This window comes from Diabrotica virgifera, chromosome 1 (genome assembly GCF_917563875.1).
Source record: "Diabrotica virgifera virgifera chromosome 1, PGI_DIABVI_V3a".
NCBI classification, from domain to species: domain Eukaryota; kingdom Metazoa; phylum Arthropoda; class Insecta; order Coleoptera; family Chrysomelidae; genus Diabrotica; species Diabrotica virgifera.
The window spans coordinates 313258949-313282048 of record NC_065443.1 but is presented as its reverse complement, the minus strand read 5'-3'; the positions used below and the strand labels follow the sequence as shown (position 1 = coordinate 313282048).

Here is a 23100-nt window from a genome sequence, read left to right as displayed (position 1 = left end):
CAGTTGTTCCTGTTCGGCACTTTGTAGCCATTTGTTTCTTGCGAGGTGCTTCAGTTGACTTTTTTGGTGACATTCCTCATCAAACCATTCTTTCGATTCTTTGTTTTTTTGGAATCCTATTATTTGTTCTGCTGTCTCTATTATGCTGTTCTTTATGTTTTTCCATTCTCCTTCTATTTCTATGTACTCGTACTGACCCAATTTCTGTTCCAGTTGTTCTGTATATTGTTGCTTTGTTTCTTGCCTTTTCAGATTGGCTATATTCCATTTCCTCCTTTTTCCTTCCTTATGATTATTTGCTTTGATTATTTTCATCTTAAGTTTTGCTGTCAACAATATGTGGTCAGTGCCTCCATTTGCCCCTCATATATGACCTTACGTCTTGTACTATTTGTGTCCACTTTTTCGAAATTAAAGTATGATCTATTTGGTTTCCATCCATTCTTCCTGGTATCATCCATGTTATTTTGTGTTCTTTTTTATGTTTATGCCCAGTACTAACTATATAGGTGTCTGTTGCTGCTGCTAGGTTTCAGATTTCTCCTCCATTATCATTCGTAGTTTCATGAATGGTTTCTTTGGCAGCTACATTACGATTATAGTCCTCCTTTCCGATCTTTGCATTGAAATCACCCAATATAAATAATATGTCATTCCTCGGAATATTTTCACAGGTTTCTTCCAGGATGTCGTAGAATTCTGCCTTATCTTCTTGGTTTGCTTCTTCGGTGGGTGCATAGCAATTGACTATCGAGATGTTGGTTTGTTTATTTTCTTATGTAAGATATCCTTTCATTAACTGCTTTGAATTGTATCACTTTTTCCCTCATTTTTTTGTTCACCATAAATGCCATACCATTCGTTCCCTGTTCGTTTTCTCCCGAATAATACATGCTAACGTTTTTCTTCTCAATTTTTCCTTCTTTCTTCCATCGTATTTCCTGTATGGCTAGGATTTCTAGTTGGTATTTTTTCATTTTAAGAGCAATTTCTTGCATCTTACCTACTGTCAGCATGGTTCTAATATTCCAAGATCCCATTCTAATGGGTTTTGTTCTTTTCTTCTTATCGAGATTCTTTCTTTATTTTGTGTGCGTTATTTTGTTTTCGTTAACCGTTTGCATTGCCGAGTCTTTTTTTGCCATATCAATATCATATTTCAGCCGCTGTTCTTCGTTTATTAGTGTTTTGAATTTTCTATCAGCTGTTCTCTCTCTTCGTCCCATATCAAGATTTTGCCATTCACTATTAATTTCTAGTAGCCGATTTTCGTTTGCTTACCTTTGCTTCTTTCGTCCTTTGCTATTTTAGTTATTTCCTTTTGTATTTCTTTTTCTTTCGATGTCCAATCGTTGTTTATATAGACACGATCTTTATGCTGTTTTAGTTTACATTGCTTGTTTAGGATTTCCATTTTATCCGTGAGGGTTTCTGTTTCTATTGCGCATATTGTTTCTCCTACTTTTGTTGCACTTCTTAGTTTTATTTGTGTTTGCAACTCTTGGGCTATGAAATTTTCTATTTCTTCTTTTAATTTCTTATAATCATTTGTTTCTACTTTCAACCCAGTTACGATCAAGCTTTTCTTTTTGCTAAATTTCTCCAGTTGCTCCATTCTTTCATGTAGCTGTTTTACTTCTTTTTTAGTTTTTGATTCTCTGCTTTTACATCCATGAACTTTTTATTGGTTTGTTGTTGTTCTTTCTTTATTTGTTTTATTTTCTGAAGCATTTCATCGTTTTTATTCATTAGCTCTTTCATCATTGTAATCATAACATTTTCCATGTCTTCCTTGTTTTCGTTGCCTGCTTTGCTTGGTGACCGTTTTGTAATTTTACTTATATTAAAACAATCATCCAAGTTTTCTCTTTTGCGTTTCGTTTCGTCATCGGTTTCACTTCCTGTGCCATTTTTTCCATTTTCTAGGAGTGCAGCGCTAAATACCTGGAATACCGATATTAGATTATCAACAATACTTAAAAAATGAAAGTTACCAATTCACCGGTAGTTAATGGGTTATCTAAAAATTACCTGCGCACCAGAGTTGCCAGTTGGCCTGTAATTAGGATGGGGGATTAAAATAGATACGAATTCACCGGGACCCGGAAATATGCACACCCTGATATTCTAGTTACGTAAGCTCGTCCGATTGGCGCATGACGTCAGCAACTGAGTAAAAAATAATCCCGTCTATGCGTTCGTAATACGAACGCGAATGAAATTTGAGAATAGTACCAATGAATGAATTATGACTAAAAGAAACTAAGTGATTTGTATAGTTTAGAGGAAAATTATTAAACTATTTACTTTTATTTAAATTGATTTTCAGTTATTTGTAAAGTTCCCAATTTCTTGATTATATTGGTATCCGGAAAATAAAAATATTCATATAATCGATATCTAATAAAATTATTATATTTCGTTAGTTGGCAAAAATTGATTAGTGGCCTACACATTAGTAAATATAATTTTTACCAAGGGGAAGAAAAGCCCCAAAATAAAACCATAAATTTAATGGATTGATAAAAAAACAAAATTTTTTACTTTTTAAATAATGTATTTCATCAGATTTAAGTAAGAGGCTTGGAAAAGACAAAAATAAGTTTTACAGTTTTCATGCCATGCACTTTATTCAAATTTTGTGCATGTGAAATAGACGTACATACAGCAACTATGTAGCAGTTTTCATAATTTTTCTTTTACGCAATGTCAGGTTTTTAAGAGACTTGTTTAATTCTTTAATTCGGAAGTACATCCGAGACCTAAAAATAACTTGTTGGCTTTGTTAGAACCGTCTACAGTTACACTTGTGGACATAAGGTTTTCTAAATAATTTTTAGTTACCAAAATGGAATCGCCGTTCATGTGGAAGGAAAAACTGTCTCCAGTTACTTAATATATGACAAGAGAGTGTCTGATGGTTTACATAAACCACACTTACTCAAGTGATCAACCCACGTGTACGTTGAAACATCTTCGGATTGAATACTGGAGTCCTTCAATTTATGGCAGATATAACCAGCCAAATTCTCCAAACCATCATACTCGAGGTCACTAATATTTTTTCATTCTGACTCTCATTGAAAACTTGAAAATCCACAACTGTTTCGTTGTTAGAATCCAGCCTTTGGATCAATTGTCCAGAAATTGGTAAATCTGGGATGTCGTCTGATTAAACGTTCGAAAATTCGTCCGGTTGTCTTTCCTACCCGTATATAACTTTTATAAAATATAATCAAGCTTTTTGTAAACACATTAAAAAAATTTGAATGGGTTTTTCCCCGAAAAGAGCTTAATTTTTTGGTACTATGTATCACGTTAAAATATTTGATTTGGAATTTGAAGGATAAGATCGTCTTTTTTATGAGCTACAAATTTACTTTTACTGGTTCTATAGACTAAGAATATACCATTTTTTCGTTTTTTTATATGCTACATTTTTTCCAAGAATATTTTTTCGATAAAATATTTACTTTTTGAGTATTTGCGAAAAACCGCCGAAAAACGTGTTTTTTTTTGTCGAAAAGTAAACATTTTTAGTCGCAAGTGACTCTAGTACCTACTACTGAATTAACCCAGTACGTAAGTTAAAAAAACTCTATAGAACAAAAGTTGCTTAAAGTTAGTCAGATCTGTTTCCGGACTTATTATGAACGTATATTTTTTCACCCTCCAAGTAAAAGCAATCAACGGCACGATTTCAACTTTGAAGTGGGGGATGGGTAAAACCTAAATCCAATTTTTCATGCATTAGGAGTTGACCCTGAAAATTATGTGTGTTTCTTTTTATCTTTTAAATCATTTTACTTAAAATCATTTTTAACTATCAAATAATAATTACATATTGAGGTATTTTATTTTTTAAATTTTAATAATAATTATAAAAATTTTTACTTTTTTGTAATGTATTTTTAAAACAAGCAATCATTTAAATAATTATTTTGTAACAATTTGTATTCTTTAAGAATATAATAATTACATTTGGGTTTCGTAGTAAGTGTTTTTTAAGAATATTAATGTATAGTTTTAAAATATTGTATTGCAAATAATTATCATTATTAAATGGTTATTATTTGTGAAGTATTCTTTTTCTTTTTTCACACCCTTATGTATGTAACAAAACTAAGGGACTTTCTGAAAGGTAAATCTAAATAGTTATAGTTAAAGTGGGTAGTAGATATGGTTGAAACACAATAAATTCAAAATATTTAAAGAAAACCACGGTAGACATTAAAGACACAAAAGAAGCGATACCTAAAAGTTACATAAAGAATTCGAGACAACGCTATCTGTATATCGTGGGAAATATACAATACAACACGAGCTCCAATCGCTCGACTAATACTCTTTAGAGCTGGCATCAGTGTGTGATCTCGCGTTGACCGGTAAATATCTAAAATTTCGTATATAAGTCCTCCCCTTTACTTTTCAGCTACGGATCTCGTTTCGCTGTAAATTTATCAGAAAATTTTAAGTACAAAAATCTTTTCCCCTCTAAGTGTGCCATGATTAATATGTTAATTATAAAGATAGTTATGAACAATATACTCCAATAATTAATTTCCTATTGGTGGATCTCGGGTTGTCCTCGATTTAGTCGGATCTCGCCTTGATATGAAGACGTATATATATATATATATATATATATATATATATATATATATATATATATATATAATAAGGCAACAACAACTATTAAGCTAATGAAACAAACGGAGCCTATTAAAATAAACCGAGGAGTAAGACAAGGAGATAACATCTTACCCAAGCTCTAGAAGATGTGTTCAAACAACTACACTGGGATGGCTTGGGTATAAACATAAACGGGCAATATCTGAATCACTTACGATATGCTGATGATATTGTATTAATAACAGAAAGAAGTGAAGAATTACAAAGAATGATGGAAAAACTAGATAGAGAATCGACAAAGATAGGACTGAAGATGAATTACAGTAAAACAAAAACCATGACCAATCAACAAGAAGAACTAATAATTACAGTGGCACAAACAAGAATAGAACAAGTAAAAGAGTATATATATCTAGGACAAATCACTAGATTAAATAAAGAAAATTAGACCGAAGAAATACAGAGAAGAATAAGATTGCCCTGGGCATCATTCGGAAAACTGTCTTATCTTCTAAAGAACAGAAAATACCCGCAATATCTAAAAACAAGAGTCTTCAATCAATGTATACTCTCTGTTCTAATATATAGCTCTCAGACTTGGACGTTTACAAAAGATGGAAAAAATAGCAAAGACAGAAAGATCCATGGAAAGACAAATGCTGAACATTAAACTATCAGACAGGAAAAGAAACAAATGGATCCGTAACAAAACAAAAGTGAAAGATGTCTCAACCCAAGTAGCAAAGCTTAAATGTAAGTTCGCCGGACACACCCTATGGCAGAAGGATGAAAGATGGACTAAGACGATTATACATTGGAGACCGTGGAACCACAAAAGAAAAAGGGGAAGGCCACAAATGCGATGGTCAGATGACCTGAAGAAACACACTGTGTCAAAATGGATGCAAATTGCCCAAGATAGAGAGGCATGGAAGAAGAAAGAGGAGGCCTATATCCTAGGATGGATGTTTAGGGCTGATTAGATAGATAGACCGCTGTTCTTTTCCATGAATGAGTTTTTAGGAGGTTTTTGACATCCTCATCTACTTTGTCTTTCCATCTCTTTGTTGGTCTTCCAACGGATCTTTTTCTTTACATTCTTGAATTTAGCAATTTTCTGGGGATTCCATTCTCATACATGTTGACCACTTGTCCTGCCCACCGTAATCTCAGCAGTTTAGTGTAGGTATTATGCTAGTGAAAGTTCGCTAAGTATATTGCTAGTATATTTCTTTATTGTATCGTAATATTTTTCTCTCAAACGCGTCTAATGCATTGGCAGATTTCTGTGTTATAACCCACGTTTCACACCCATAACTTATTATGAGCCTGATTATTGTCTTATAGACCCGGATTTTTGTTTTCTGGTGTACGTCTCGCGATTCGATTAAGTGGCCCATCGCGAAATATACTTTATTTGCCAGCATAAGTCTTCTATTTAATTCCGGTTCTTTTTCATTGTTTCCCACCAGGTCCATTCGTAAGTACTTGAATCTATTCACATGTTCGATATCGTTTATAAAGTGTTGTTGCTCCGCGCCAGTCTATTTGATCTGGTTGGTATGAGTAGTTTTGTTCTACTTGTATTTATTGCTAGCCCTACACCTTCTGCACTCTGCTTCACACACTGCGTCTAACTACAAATTCAAGAACAAGATTAAAAAGTGTTGGAGCCAGTCAATCGCCTTGTTTCAGTTCTTGCGGTGTTATCATAAACGCATCAGTGATCTGTCCTTGAATACATATAGTGCATATAGATTTTCACTTCGGAAAAAATCACACAAGATAGAACTTTTTGTAATTTCATTAAGAAATGTTTAATAAACAACATATCAAAAAGTTCTACTCGAGAAGTGGGTGCTTCATTTTTTATTAAACAAATGAACTACGAAATTAGATTTTTTTTAAATAACTCCGAAAATATAAATTTTAGAAAAAACTGACTTGACCCTTGAAAAATTCAGAAAATTTTACAAAAAAAACCTTATATAAAGAATTTTCTAAAATTAAATCTGTATTTTCTATAATTTTTTATTTATAACGCTAAAGTCACCCTTCTCACAAACATTGGCGCACTGTAAACTAGGGTACGGCGAAGTGCACGGTTGAGTTATTTTAATGAAATTCTTCAACTAATGGATCAAATGAAATTGTACAAATTGAACATGAAAGAAGAGTAATTAAGCTATCTTAGGGTTATAATAAAGAGAAATAAAATATATGGGCATAAGTACGGTGGGGACGGAAAGTGAGCCTTACATGAATTTTTTTTAAAAATGATTTAAAAATGTGTAAAACTAATACAATTTTTCTTATAAAACCCTCAATTTTGCACAACTTACCTTTCAAGTATTTTGCTAAATGATGTTTCATTCAAAAAAAATGTCAAAAATTTAACTCAGATGATATGACGTCTCAAAAAATGTGATTTTTTAAATCTTCGTGGTTTTAGAGAATTACCACCACTTTAAGACGGTATTACTCAAGTTCGAACAGATCTATTACAGTTTTATAAGTGCTTTTTTAAATCTTAGGATGTAATCTTTAAAATGCACTAAATTATTTTACTTTACAAATGGAATACACTATTTCTTTTTGAGAAAATTAAGAAAGATAACAAAAATGCAATCCACAAACCGAAAATTACCAGCTAAAAAAATGTTTATACAAAGTGATCAAAACTTTTTTCTGTAAAACTTACCTAAAATACTGAACTTTTTTATTATCAGTTTTACGAAAAAAAGTTATTCCTGATAAAATACTCTCCATCATATATAATCTAAGATGCAATCATCAAATATCAAATTTAATTAATTTTATACTAGGTATGTCAAAAAATATGAATTTTACTCAATAGTAAAGTACCGTTACATTTCACAATATCGAAAATTATTATTAAGAAAAGTTGTTTGAAATTAAAAAATCTGTTTTAGTGTTCAATTACATCCAACTAATTAAAATATTGTGAATAATAAAGGCACTTAACTCTTAAGAAAAATTCATATTTTTTACATACCTGGTATAAAATTAAAAAAGTTTGATATCTGATGGTTGTATCTTAGATTTTAGAGCAGGGAGAGCATTTTATGAGGAATAACTTTTTTTTTGTAAAAGTGATAATAAAATAGTTATCATAATTGTAATAAAATGATGATGAGTATCCGTAATTTGAGAAAAAATTGAAATTTTTTTTCGATTAGAATGATGTAATTGTATATTTAAACAGAGTTTTTAATTTCAAACAACTTTTCATAATAGCATTTTTTGATATTCTGGAATATAAAGGTACTTTACTCTTTAACGAAACTCATATTTTTGACATAACTCGTATAAAATTGATAAAATTTGATATCTGATGGTTGAGTTTTAGATTTTTGACTGTCCAGAGTGAGTTATAAAGAATAATTTTTTTCGTAAAATTGATAATAAAAAAGTTTTCCATGTGGTTCCTAGCTCCGCAGACATACTGTGTAAGAGCTTCTGTATAAGAATTTTCAAATTGGAATGCCATATTCGTATTTAGCATAATTAAAAACAAAATAGAAACATATTTGATCCAAGTAAAATGATGAATTTAACGATATTTTTAAAATTATTTATACAAAAAAATTGTTATTGTTTAAACAATTAATAAACAATTAGCGGCCAAATCTGCGAGTAGAACTTTTTACTTTAACATGTATATAAACTAACAAAAAAAGTTTTAGAAAAATATAAGCTTGTTTGGAATTTTCCGAAACAATGCATGCTTTCGTTCTAATTGCACTCCCCTAATACGTGTGCTTCTGTTTCTGTCATTGTCATTTGCACTAATCGTATTCATTTTGATGATATGCCAAATTCTTGCAATATATTAGGTAGTATTGTTCTATCTATTGAACCATAGGCTTGTTAAAAATCTACAAAGAAATTGTAAACGTCTATATCATATTCACATGCTTCAGTTGCTAAACCATTGTTTGTTTTCTTTCTTCAACAGGATACATGCCTTGTTTGAAATAATTTGAATTTTACAGACCTTCAACTGGAATGACAAAAGCTTGATTATGGCATCATTTCTATGGGGCTACTGGATTCCTCAAATAGTCGCCGGATACATATCTGATAAATATGGGGCAAAATGGTTCTTAGTGGGAACTATAACGGTGTCGGCAACTGCCGGTCTTCTAACTCCTTCCGCAGCTATATATTTTGGCTCTAAAGGAGTTATGATTTGCCGATTTCTACAAGGTCTATCTCAAGGGTTTTTATATCCATCAATACACGCGTCATTGGGCAAGTGGATACCAGTTCCAGAACGGAGTAGGCTTGGTACTTTGGCTTATTCAGGTAAGACCATTTAAATATTACAAAAATAGAATAACTGTATAAAATAAAGAAATGAATATGAAACCTTCTCCGTCTCATTGTGTAATTCTTCTTCTTGTGTAGACACTGTCTCCTTTAGTGGAAGGTAGCGACTATACTGGCAAATATGTCTCTGTCCAATGCGGCTATAAACAAAGATGTTGAATCAAAGCCGGTCCAATATCTGATATTTTTAAGCCATGCAATCTGTCGCCTACCGGGAGGCACATTTACAGATGCTAGCGTGTGTAGACACCAGGGTGTTGAAATCAGTTAGGGTTTGGAAAAACACTACATTTACAAATACTAACAGATAAGGCACCAGAGTGTTGAAACCAGCTAGTTTTTTTAGTGGGTATGAGTTTATATTCACAGATGCTATCGGGTATTGCCACTGCTTTTAAATGCTACTGGCATGGCGGCTGTCGCCTTGTTGGTTTTCGAAAAAATATTGGGAGAATATACCTAGTATAAATACCCAGTTTACATAAATGAGTATAAATAATTAGTAGATAATTAACAAAATTAATTACATTAATCAATAAGCGAGATGCATGGTTATAACAGCAGATCCAATAAGATGTAAATTGGAGCTGGAAGGTCAGATAATAGAACAAGTGATGGAGTTTAAATACCTAGGCATCACACTATCTAGCTACGGAAGGCTCGAAACAGAAGTGGACAAGTGAATAGAGCAAACAGAGCCGCAGGTTGCCTGAATGACACAATATGGAGAAATAAAAATATCGGAAAAAAAATGAAAGGCAGAATTCACAAAACAGTCATCTGACCAATAATGACATACGCGGCAGAAACACGACCCGACACAGAGAGGACAAAAAGATTGCTCGAAACAGCGGAGATGAAAACCCTTCGAAAAATCGATGGTAAGACTCTATGGGACAGAGCTAGATGTACAGATATACGACGGAGATGCAAGGTGGATAACATTAATAACTGGGTAAGAAACAGAAAAATAGAGTGGAATGACCACATAAGCCGAATGACAACAAATAGGGTAGTCAGGACGGCGAGAGACGGTTCCCCAATATAAAGACGATCAGTGGGAAGACCACGAAAACGATGGAACGACAACTTACTAGAGGCATATTGAAAAAACAGACAGAGTCATGTCTATACAAAAAGAAGAAGAAGAAGAAGAAGAATAAGCGAGATAAAATATTTAGACTTTTATCATTATTAGGTACTTAATTTGGTTATTATTAATAGTATATTATTCAACGAGCATGTAATGATGGCTACTACTCACGATGATGAAGTTTACGATACGAGCTGAAGGCAAGCGTCGTAATTCATCAGAGTGAGTAATAGCCATTACATGAGAGTAGAATACTATACTTTTTCTACGACCTTTTTTATTTTAATTATTAAAAAAAATAATATTATCAACTACTCGAGATTAAAATTATAATATACAAAAATAAATGTTGTCTTATAAAATTAAAATAAACAGCAAATGCTGTCTAATAAAATAAACAGCAACTTTGTACCTATTGTCAATGTAATAAATAGTAAATGGCTATTATTGCTGGACGTATTTTAGAAAAGTTATAATGTACGGCTTTAAATTTAACTATATAATATAATACAATAATATATTTAATACAATATAACTTATAATATATTTAATACAGTCACATGAAGAAAACGCTAGGGCTACTTAACAATAAGCTAAAGAAAATCGAAAATCCATGAGATTTTTTTGATTTTTGTACGTTAGTTAATAAACAGCCCCTATTCAAAGACAGAAAAATTAAGGTTCAACCAATTGCTGTCAGCAGAAGAAAGCATCGTGAAGGATTGTCTTGCGGATCTCGTAGTATTCAATCTGGACGTCCGTCCAAAACCAAGGCAACCAAAGGAAAAAGAAGTAGAAGCCTGATGAGAAACATCACACAGAACCAACCTAACGCTAAAGGGCATGGATCTGCTCACTAACCTAATATTATTTTTTATGTTGTCCTTTGGTATTAATATATTTATATTGTTCATATCCCAACAACGGTTAATTATTTATTAATACCTAAATCACTTAAATATTTTTCCACAGAAGTAGGTACATGAAATCAATGTCAATAGCCGTTAGTATCTATGCATATAATAATATAGCCACTAAAAAAGCTCGCTGGTTTCAACACTCTGGTGTCTAAATCTGTTAGTAATTGTAAATGTACTGTTTTTCCAAACCCTAACTGATTTTAACACCCTGGTGTCTACACACGCTAGCATCTGTAAATGTACTGTTTTTCCAAACCCTAACTGATTTCAACACCTTGGTGTCTACACACGCTAGCATCTGTAAATATGCTACCGGCATCCCGTTCTCCTTATCTTCCCTGAATGATCAGTTGCACGAGGCGGTTCTTTTCGTTTCTCATTATAATATGTTCCAAGTAGTTAGCTTTTCTAATTTTGATGATCTTTAGCAACTCCCTATCTGTAACTATTCTCCTCAGAAATTTTTCTTTAGTGATGTGAGTTGTCCAAGATATTTTTAAGATTCTTCCGTAAATCCAGAGTTCAAAGGCTTCTAACTTACTCATCAGCGTTATATTGAGCATCCAGTTAAGGCTGATATTAATGGTTACTAAAATGGTTGATATTAATATAAGAAAAAGCAGTAAGATTAGATATTAGAATGAATCGAACTAGTTTTAATAGATTGACGCAAAATCTCGAATTCTCTGACGATGTAGTTATAGTGGGGTTCAGACATGCTCGCCAAGAGCGGTTCCAGACTCGTCGGCTGGAGAAAGAGGGGGTGTGCTTAGTCGGTAGGCGGCCCGTCAAGATGAAATAGGACGGACTGAATCCGACACACCTGGGACACCTTCCCAGACGGTTTTACGAAGATTACCACCTCCCAAAAAAAAATTATAGTGGGCAGAAGTATGAGAGACATGGTGCAGTGTTCTACTAGGCTTGCGGACGCGGAAAGTGAATTAGGACTTGTGGTTAATGAGGAAAAAACCAAATAATATATGTTGATTTCTAAAAACTCCCAAAATATCCAACAGAGAATTCAAATTAACAACCATACCTTTGAGCAAGTCACGACATATCTTGGGTCGCTAGTAGACTCAATAAACACGACAAGCGACGAACTAAAAAGACGCATAACAATAGCAAACATAACTGTTCACGGTCTCCAGAAAGATTTAAAAAATAAAAATATAAAATGTGCAGTAAAGACAAGACCTTAATAAGACCGGATTTGATATATGGGGATGAAACGTTGACCTTATCTCACAATGATGAAAGACTTCTTGGTATTTTTGGGAGAAGAATTCTTAGACAGATTTTTTGGGGACGTAAATGTAAATGTTAATTAAAAAAATGTTTATGTCACGCTAACGTCACACTTATACAGTGATGAGCACGCTAATAACCGGCAAAATATCGCAAAAGATGGAAACCATAATACATTGCGAAAAAAAGGGATGAAACTAGTGGAGGGGAAATTATCGTTATAAACGTAAAAATTAACATTACATTACATAGTTTTCGACCTTTAGACGTATCAGAGGAGTATGACAACTGTCACTGTGACAGTAGTATTTTAGTAAATACCTCTTATACTCTTTATACTCTTTATAAAATACTCTTTATACGGTACTCTTTATAAAATACTCTTTATAAAATACAGACGTCTAAAGGTGGGAAACTATGTAATGTAATATTAATTTTTACGTTTATAACGATAATTTCTACCTCCACTAGTTTCATCTCTTTTTAATTCGCAAAGTATTATGTTTTCCATCTTTTGCGTCATTTTGCCGGTTAGTGCGCTCATCACTGATATTATCAGAGCTTAAAAGAAAGTTAAACATATTGGAATAAACAAAACCTAGCCCTATGAGAAGAAGAAGAGAACTAAAGTAAACCTTATCGTAAAATTCCAGATATTTATGGTACGTTTCTTCTTATAATTTTTGAGTTCAATAATACATATTGACTTTTATCATTTCTATACTAATATTTCAGGTGCATCACTAGGTATAGTTCTTTCCCTGATATTAACTGGATACATATGTTCAACGCGTTATGGATGGCCCATGGTTTTTTATCTCTTAAACGCTATCACGTTGGTAGTGGTGGCTATGTATATCTATATTGGCAGCAACGATCCAAGTAGTCATCCGACCATTAGCGAAGAGGAGAAGAATTACATTATTAATAGTTTAAACACTGCGACTGACAGGGTAAGTAATATATTAAAGACGGATTAAGCGACCACTTTAACAACATTGGTACACATGAACCCTTCCTCCCTCTAAAAAGTATATTAGTAAAATTTAGGAAATACATTGTTGTTAATACACTGGGAGATGAACCATATATCCAGCTTGATAGTGCATCTTTTGGTGACTAAACGCATGTATTGATTAGCCAACTTGACCATACCGTCAATTTACAAATCCACGAGGAAAAATTTCCTGTAGTTGGCTGTATACCATTACAAAAACATAAAATCCTTTATAAAAGGTATATAAGTACTAGTGCTAATATACCTTTTGTAAAGGATTTTATGTTTTTGTAATGGTATACAGCCAACTACAGGAAATTTTTCCTCGTGGACTTCCTCTCTCCTACCACCCCAATTTTGCATATGATCAATTCCCCTCAGTGTCGGCCTAGTAGCATTCGAATATGGACGTCGCTGTCGCTGTTACGCCAAGGTTATTCGTAAAAAAAGATACCCTATGCCGCTGAATAAGAGTGCGATGGACTGGGAGAAATCTGGTAACATTGCCTTACTCATCAAATCTCGCTCTCTTTTACCCCACCACTTTTGCCTCGCAGCATTGCTCAGTGTCGGACTATAAGCCTTCGAAGATGGAGGTTCTGGCTGCTGTTACTGTCAATGTGAAATTCATGCTGTAATACGTTTTTAAATACAAAATGGATTTCACCTGTTGACATTCATCGTCACTTGATCTAAGTTTATGGGTAAAAGTGCATATCTGTTCAACATCTTCGCAAATTGTGTAGAGAATTCAGTGAAGGCTGAACGGACATTCATGATGAATCTGAAGGTCTTCCGCTCCGATCTTTTCCGACCCTAGCTTTATACAGGGTGAGTCATGAGAAACTGTACATACTCCTACCTCGTCTAGAGGAACCTATGGGGAATAACAAATGACCATTAAAAAGTGTCTGCTCCCCTTGTTTAATAATATACAGGGAGAGTTTCGCATTTTGACAGAAATTTATATTCGTCATAATTTTTGAACGGTCAGATCGACGTGTCTCTTATTTTGGTCAATCGTTACACTACTACCACCTAATCAAATGATTTATTCAAACTAGAAAAAAAATTAGGTCCGGCTTTAAAAAATTAGTTCGTTTGGGTCTTAGAAAAAATTTCACCCTGTATGCGCTTTTTGAAAATTCTAATATGAATTTTATAAATTAGACAAATAGGCAATTAAAATGGCATATTTATTTTTTCCCCACATGATTACTTAATTTTTTATAAAAAAAATCAAATTTGACTATGAATAATAAATTAAAAGTTTGGTAAAGTGAACCATAGATTTAAAAAAAATTTACTTTTATTACAAAAATTAATTTTTTCAACAAATATTTAATTTATGTTACCACTCAATCAACTGATTTATTCAAACTAGAAAAAAATCAGGCCCGGATTTAAAAAATTATTTCGTTTTGGTCTTAGAAAAAATTCACCCTATATACGCTTTTTGAAAACTCTAATATGAATTTTACAAATTAGACAAAGAGGCAATTAAAATGGCATATTCATTTTTTTCCCCACACGATTACTTAATTTTTTATTAAAACATCAAATTTGTCAAAATCGGAATTTTAACTTAAAAATAAAAAAAAGATGAAATCACGGTTTAACCCGCTACAACGTTCCATTTAATTTTTTTTCTGAAATTTTTACAGCACGTATCTCTTACCATTGTGAAGACTATGACAATTGTAGACTTTCAGTCTTCTTCTAGTAAAAGTTATGAATTTTTAAAAATAAAAGGTGCAGCTTCGTTAAGTTAAATCGCAAAAATTAAGTGAAAAAAGTTAAAATTTATGTATTTGATCACGTCTACGTTAAACTATAGAGTCCAAAGAGAAGTGTTATGGGGAGTTTTAGATCTAGACGTGTTATAGAAAAAAAAATGATGAAACTTTTAATTTTAAGAAAAACGTTGTTTAATTTTTTTTTATTTTTATGGTAAAATTGCGATTTTGACAAATTTGATTTTTTAATAAAAAATTAAGTAATCGTGTGGGGAAAAAATAAATATGCCATTTTAATTGCCTATTTGTCTAATTTGTAAAATTCATATTAGAGTTTTCAAAAAGCGTATACAGGGTGAAATTTTTTCTATGACCCAAACGAACTAATTTTTTAAAGCCGGATCTGATTTTTTTCTAGTTTGAATAAATAAGTTGATTGAGTAGTAACATAAATCAAATATTTGTTTAAAAACATAATTTTTGTAATAAAAGTGAATTTTTTAAAAATCTACAAATTTTTAATTCATAGTCAAATTTGATTTTTTTATAAAAAATTAAGTAATCGTGTGGGAAACAAAATAAGTATGTCATTTTAATTGTCTATTTGTCTAATTTGTAAAATTAATATTAGAGTTTTTAAAAAGCGTATACAGGGTGAAATTTTTTCTAAAACTCAAACGAACTAATTTTTTAAAGCCGGACCTGATTTTTTCTAGTTTGAATAAATCAGTTGATTAGGTGGTAATAGTGTAACGATTGACCAAAATAAGAGATACGTCGATCTGACCGTTTAAACATTATGACGAATATACATTTCTGTCAAAATTCGAAACTCGCCCTGTATATTATTAAACAATGTAGGTCTGGATCCCGCGTATGAAAAAAAAGTTGATTAATAGCAAGCTGAAAATTTGTTAATAGCTTAAGGGTGTCTAGTCGGATAAACTTTGATATATGGGAACACTGGAACAGGGGCAGTTTTAATCCTGGAACAGATTAAAAATTTGGAACGGTCACACCACGAAAACCGCATATTTATTTTGTCCAACAGAAGAGACTTAAACTCTCCGAACAGAGATTAAACTCTCAGGCCAAAATCAGACTGCTATTTATCACCTGTCACAATTCCTGTCATTTGACATATTCTACATGTTCCACTCATTAAAACGCCCATTTGGTGATAAATAGCAGTCTGATTTTTGCATGAGAGTTTAATCTCTGTTCGAAGAGTTTAAATCTGTTCTGTCGGACAAAATACATGTGCCGTTTTCGTGGTCTGACCGTTCCAAATTTTTAACCTGTTCCACAATTAAAACTTCCCCTGTTCCAGTGTTCCCATATATCAAAGTTTGTCCGACTAGACACCCTTAAGCTATTAACAAATTTTCAGCTTGCTATTAATCAACTTTTTTTTCATACGCGGGATCCAGACCTAATGGGAGCAGACACTTTTTAAAGGTCATTTGTTATTCCCCATAGGGGCCTCTATACGAGGTAGGAGTATGTACAGTTCCTCATGACTCACCCTGTATCTACTGGTATTTCTAATTTGGGACGGGCTTCTGGATCCACCTTCTGATTTAAATTTTTGATTCTTCGTTCTTTGTCAGGGGTCAGCTTCTGCAATTATTTTATGTATTCTCTAATAAGGTCTGTTTAAAAACTGTCGAAATGTACAGGGTGTCCGATTTAGATTAAGTAAGTTGAAGGTTATTGAATCTAGAAGCACAGTAGTAACAAAAAATATGGCGTCATATGCATTATGTGTCATTGTACTTGTATTTAAAGTTTCACGAATAGTGTCTTTTTTATTTCTAGATATTTAGTTGGTTCCATACTTTATCCCAACCCTGTATATATAAATAATACTATACTGTGTTTCACGTTAAGAACGGAACATTGCAGTTATGGAGATCAGTGTTGCCAAACATCTTGGGCACGGGTGGCTACTCGACTGCCAAAATGTACGATTCAATATAATCACTACGGCGTGGTATCGGTGCGCTTCTATCGCCTATAAGAAATACATTGGCCTATCTCATGATACTATGACAGAATTTTCATGTCAACAATTAATTTTCGAGCAGTTGATTTTAAGTAATTGGTTTTTAGCAATTGCGTTCAATTATGACACACTATCTAAGGTGCAACGAAGTTCAGCGGGTCAGCTAGTTGTGTATAAAATCAAAATACTTGCATGTTTTTCAAAACATTTCTTATCTGTATTCTTCTTATGCGTGTATTATCAATCGATGTTTTAGCACTTGGGGTCTTTATTAAATGAAGAGAAGGTATTGCATCATTTCTTAACTTCCACTTGTTGTCAGGTAATCCCAATAGTTTTTCTTTTAAACAGTAGTCAGCTTCTGTAAAATGTTTTGAGCATATTATCCTCGCGGTATCTACATTAAATTTGTCTCGTTGAAAACACTTGGAGACCCACACTTTACGTATGTGTTTGTCTCTAGAAAACACGAAAAAACGACACTTCGAAAAAGTTTTACTTTTTTTATTGTTATTGTTTAAACAACCCACCACTGCACAATACATAGTAAACAAAAATTAGTCTTCTTTATAAAGTAGGTACAGATAGCCGAGAGCAACTTGCGTTCGATAAACAAACTAGGTGATATTAACACAGTAAACCGAACGTTTCCACCAAAAAATTTATATAAATATATAATATAAAAGTTTTTACTACATAAACGAATAAACAAAAATCTCATTCAATACGTTTTGAAGCAACACGTGAGAGATAACTACTATTGTATTAACACGAATGAACATGAACACAAATAAAGAATTCAACTTGGCGCCAGGAAAGTTGTCTCTGGTTTACGTCACAGTGAGAGATAGGGATGCAAGACCATCATGCGCGTTGATTTATCTTCTTGTCATAGTATCATGAGCCTATCTAAGCAACGTTCCGATGTTAAGGTGAAAGGTTGTATGGGATCAAGTAATGAAAGATTTTGCAATAAACTAGGTATATTATTGTAAAGGCCGCGTCTCACCATCAAATAATTTGATCAAACAGTTTGAGCAAACTTGACGTACTTGAGGAAGTACGTCAAAGTGACGTCACAATTGCAGTTTTTTTGAAATTCTAAAAATCTGTGCTCTCACTATCTATCTAGTTTGATCAAATTTTTTGTATTGAGTTGTCCAACTTGTTTGTACTTTATTTAAAATTAAAATTTTTCATTATTATCCTCAATGAACACTCAGGATGTGACGTCACTAACTGTCACTTTGTGTCACTAACTGTCAAGTTTGATCAAATTATTTGATGGTGAGACGGGGCCTTGACAATATCGGTATTGTTTTCTAATTAAAATCTTACTTCTTCAGCACAATTTGATAGTTCCTTGGAAGGAAATGCTTACATCTAATGCATTCATAGCTTTGTTTATAACCAGTATATGTTTTAACTTCACCCACTGGATGTTTTTAACGCAAACTTCTATGTATCTGGACAAGATAATGCATTTTAACCTCAAATCCGTAAGTATACAAATAAGAATATTAACTTTTTCTTTGTGTGCCGTGTTTGTTTTCAAGCATTGGCTATCGCCGTATTTCAAGCTGATAAAATGTCTCCCGATCGGCAGCTAAATATATGAAACAATTCCTCGACAGACCTGTTTCAAATTTTTAAACAGATTTAAAATTTTTTTCGTTCTATATACAGTGGAAGCCCGATAAGTCGGCCCCTGATAACCCGGCAGTCCAGCTAACCCGGACCGATTTTCATCAAACAAACATTTCAACAATTCAAAATAAAAATGTATGTAATATAATATTTGAGAGATAATGTGTGCTTGTATAATTTCAACTATACGATAATAAAAATGACTCATGGCACAAGGCGGCATGGCGGAGCGATGTTCATTGACTTGAATTATCGGAAACATCAGGCACCTGTAGTAGTATTCCTTTATTTATATCAATCAAACTGTCTTAGCATTGTTTTAAAAAGACTAAAAGACTATTTAAAAAATTCTTTTTTAAACAATGGTCTTGGTCTTCACTGTTATAAAATAACATAATGTCGTTCCGATTGTGACTGTATTGTGTGTAGTATAGTCTTGTATTGTTCGCCTCCGTTTGCTTAGGTTTGTGTTTACGTCTTTTTAGTAATTTAGATGTATACTGTGCATATATATTTCATGTTATTTCAATTATAACGGAGTTTATCTGTAAGTATACCGTATTTTATTAATTTTTACTATATTATCCGGCTAACCCGGATTTTCGATAACCCGGATCGGCCGCGGTCCCGATTAATCCGAATTATCGAGGTTATACTGTAATTAAAAAATAACACTAACCCCATTTTTTACCCTACCACCCATTCCCCATCCCCCACCAGGAAAAAACGACATTTTTTCGTTTTTATTTTTTTTGGTGGAATTCTAATCAATTTAAAAGTAAAAAATCTAAAAGTAAAAAAAATCACACAGAGGAGGCTTCCGCAGAACATGTCTATTTAATAAAGACTCAAAGGTTGAGTGTACATATCCTCACAATGCATTTTTATTTTTTTTTGAGGGAGCTTATCTTTTTTTGGAGACGACTACAGGCCTTATTCGATTTATTTTGTGTATTTAATCAAAACTGTATTTCTAATTTTTTATGTATAGATTATATTAATAAGGTGTGCGACCTTTAAAAATCCAAAAAACTGGTTTTTAGGGGGTTTATGGGGATTTTCCCATTTTGTTAACTTTAAAATAGATCAAATCAAGGTTTTTTTATAGGCTATGTATAATTTAAAGTAACTTAGGCCTTTAGGATATTCAAAAATGGGAGAAACACGTTCAACCCCCAAAAATGTCGAGGAATTTTGGGGTGCTTTATTTGGGGTGCGGGTTGAACGTCTTAAAGGACTAAGTTGCTTCGAATTATACGTAACCTATAAAAAAACTTAATTTGATCTATTTTGAAGATATTACTAAAGATTAAAGGATTATATTTTATACAATTTTGGTCTGTTTGACGTTTAAAATATTTTTTAGAACAGCGTTCTGACGTCTCTTCCTTATCTAATGGAATTTTTGGTCGGATTTGTAGCATGTTTCATAGCAGATTATTTGATTGCCAAGAAAACTGTTTCCACCACGAATATGAGAAAGATTATGAACAATATCGGTAAGTTTTTTGTATTTTATACCTACTTTTAACTATGCTCTAACTATGCTTTTAAGAAAAATCACTTACATACTACTTAATAAGCAAACATTATCAATGACTTAAGGAATTGATGGATTCGACCGTTACTTGATGGAAGTTCATTTTATCTAACAATAAAACACTGAAAACTTTTGTTTTCTATACTTCCACAAAATTTATTTCAACTATGTGACTACAGCTGTTTCGGCAGAGTGCCTTTCTCAAGTGATTTAGATTACTATGGGTTTGTCTTTTTAAAGTCTTTAACATAAGAGGTTGAACAAAACTGCTAAGAACATAGAAAGAGGCAAAATTACAAAATCTATTACCGATATTTGTAGTAAAACTAATCATTCTTGTAACAAAGAGAACCAAATAGCCGTTTCAATTAAAAATAAATTAATAAAACATGACATAATATTTACAAAAGCAGACAAAGGTAACACTACTATTGATATAGATAAAAGAGACTATAATAATAAAACAATAGAATTTTTAAATAAATAAATAAATAAATATTTTTTAAATAGCCATTGAAAATTCAAAATCAATATTAAGTTCAACAGAACAGAAATACCTTAATATTATGAACCCACAAATTCCTAAATTATACTCTTTTATTAAACTACACAAACCTGACCACCCAATAAGGCCTGTAGTTTCTTTTTATACAGCTCCGTCATATAAACTTTCAAAAAAACTGTCAGATATTATTACAGAATACATTAAATTTTCACCTAAATTCACCGTAAAAAATACACTAGAACTAGTTAATAAAATACATTTTCAATTTCCCAACCACTCCAGACTAATCTCATTTGACGTAAAAAATCTTTTTCCTAGTGTTCCTCCTACAGAAACTTTTGTTTTAGTCAAAAATCTTTTAGACCATACTAGTACAAATCCGATCATTGCATCTGAAATTTTACACCTTCTTGAAATTTGCATAAATTAAGACTATTTTGAATTCAATAATCAAATATACACAAACAACAGTGCACGACTTATTATGGGTAATCCTCTAAGCCCATTGCTATCAGATATATTTATGAACCAGCTTGAAACAACAATTTCTAAACATCCCGTATTTAAACAGTTCTTATATTGGTGGAGATACGTGGATGATATACTAGTATACTTTACAGGAACTAATAGGCAACTTGACCAATTTCTATCATACATTGATTCACTTCATAGTAATATTGAGTTTACAATAGAAACAGAACAGAATAAGTCCATAAACTTTCTAGATGTAACAATTACCAGACTATACAACAAACATGAGTTCTCCGTATATCATAAACCTACCCATACTGACACAACTATACATAATTCATCATCCCATCCTACACAACACACACTAGCAGCCTACCATAGCATGATACATAGACTGACAGAAATTCCCATGTCAAAAAATAACTTCGAAATAGAACTGAACATCATTAAACAAATAGCAGTAAACAATGGCTATAACGAACAAACAATTAATAAAATTTTAAACCAAAAACTCCATAAGAAAGCTCTGAAATTAGTCTATCCACCACCACAGGAAGAACCCAGTACCTTCTGCTCTACCACATACATATACTGGCAAGATAACAACAAAAATCGCCAGATACATAAAAAAGAAAGGAATAACACCAGCTTTCAGAACTAACAACAACTTAAGCTAATAAGAACAATAAGAGCCGAAAGAGAAAACAACTACAGAGTGGTGTTTACAAACTAACTTGTAGTGTCTGTCCGAAAACGTACATTGGTCAAACTGGCAGAACCTTTGACAAACCGATAGCAGAACACTAAAGGGCTTTCAACAATAGAAAAACAGACACTTCAACATACGCACTTCACCTTCTAGATCATAATCATTCTTTTAATGAACAGTTTCAAATTCTGCATATTTTATTCAAAATAAAGGCCTTAAACTATCTTTATTAGAATCAATGGAAATTAATAAATTGAAAAATACAGATATAATTCTAAATGACCAACTCGAGACAAACAGCTCACCACTCTTCAACCTCTTCAGTTAAAGACTTTAAAAAGACAAACCCATAGTAATCTAAATCACTTGAGAAAGACACTCTGCCGAAACAGCTGTAGTCACATAGTTGTAATAAATTTTGTGGAAGTATAGAAAATAAACGTTTTCAGTGTTTTATTGTTAAATGATTTAAGGAGACACACATCGATAAGTTGTCTCTTAAATGGGTCCAATGGCTCCAATAAAAATACAGCATATCACAAATGGCTTACTTCCAAAGAAGTAGATCACCAAATCCCATATAGCAATCAACAACGAATTTTTAAAAGAATGGTTATAAGATATAAAAACCAAACATAGGAAAGAAAGTGAACGATATCTATGTGGAAGCAAATCATTAGAGGCTTAAAGATTCATACAAAAGCTTGACGATTCATACGATGGAGAACATAAATACAGCAAACCTACAAACCATCAACATCAATGTATTTAAAAGCAAGCCACTAAGCAAAAGAACTACCAGAGTCCAGAAGTCCAGACCTGAATATCTTTAACAACAAATACCCAGAAGATACCAAATCAATGGATGAGAATTAAAAATGATAAAAAATCAAGAAATGATAAAAGGAAAGCCGGACCCGGGATGCAGAAAAATATCCTGGCTTGCGAACCTCGGCCTTTGGTATGGACTGAGCACCACGACACTATTTAGGTCCACTGGGGATAAAGTAAAGATCATGAGACTGATCGCCAATGTACTGGGAAGACAAGACACTTAAGAAGAAGAAGAAACTTCAGTAGTACAATGGATAGAAAACGATTTTTAAACAAAAATGTTTCGTTCCGGCCATCTCAGAGGATGGCGCCATTGTACAACTACTTAAGTAGGAAGCTTTCAAGAGACGTTTGTTGGCCTCTGGGTTTTGGTTGCATTCAGATATCTGTAGCTGACGAAGTCTAAT

At 32.7% G+C, this 23100-nt stretch overlaps 1 protein-coding gene across 2 annotated transcripts in view; it reads left to right on the top strand.

Annotated features, from left to right (window-relative positions):
- Window positions 1-23100, top strand: part of LOC114337158 (putative inorganic phosphate cotransporter) — a 53496-nt gene that overhangs the window by 16635 nt on the left and 13761 nt on the right. For both annotated transcript variants that reach the window (XR_007698565.1, XM_050653072.1), the window contains exons 4-7: window positions 8649-8961; window positions 12985-13202; window positions 18334-18486; window positions 20001-20133. Coding sequence is in view for 1 of the 2 variants with exons in the window: in XM_050653072.1 (XP_050509029.1) it covers window positions 8649-8961; window positions 12985-13202; window positions 18334-18486; window positions 20001-20133 (817 nt within the window). In the remaining variant the exon portion in view is untranslated. The remainder of the gene's footprint in view (window positions 1-8648; window positions 8962-12984; window positions 13203-18333; window positions 18487-20000; window positions 20134-23100) is intronic.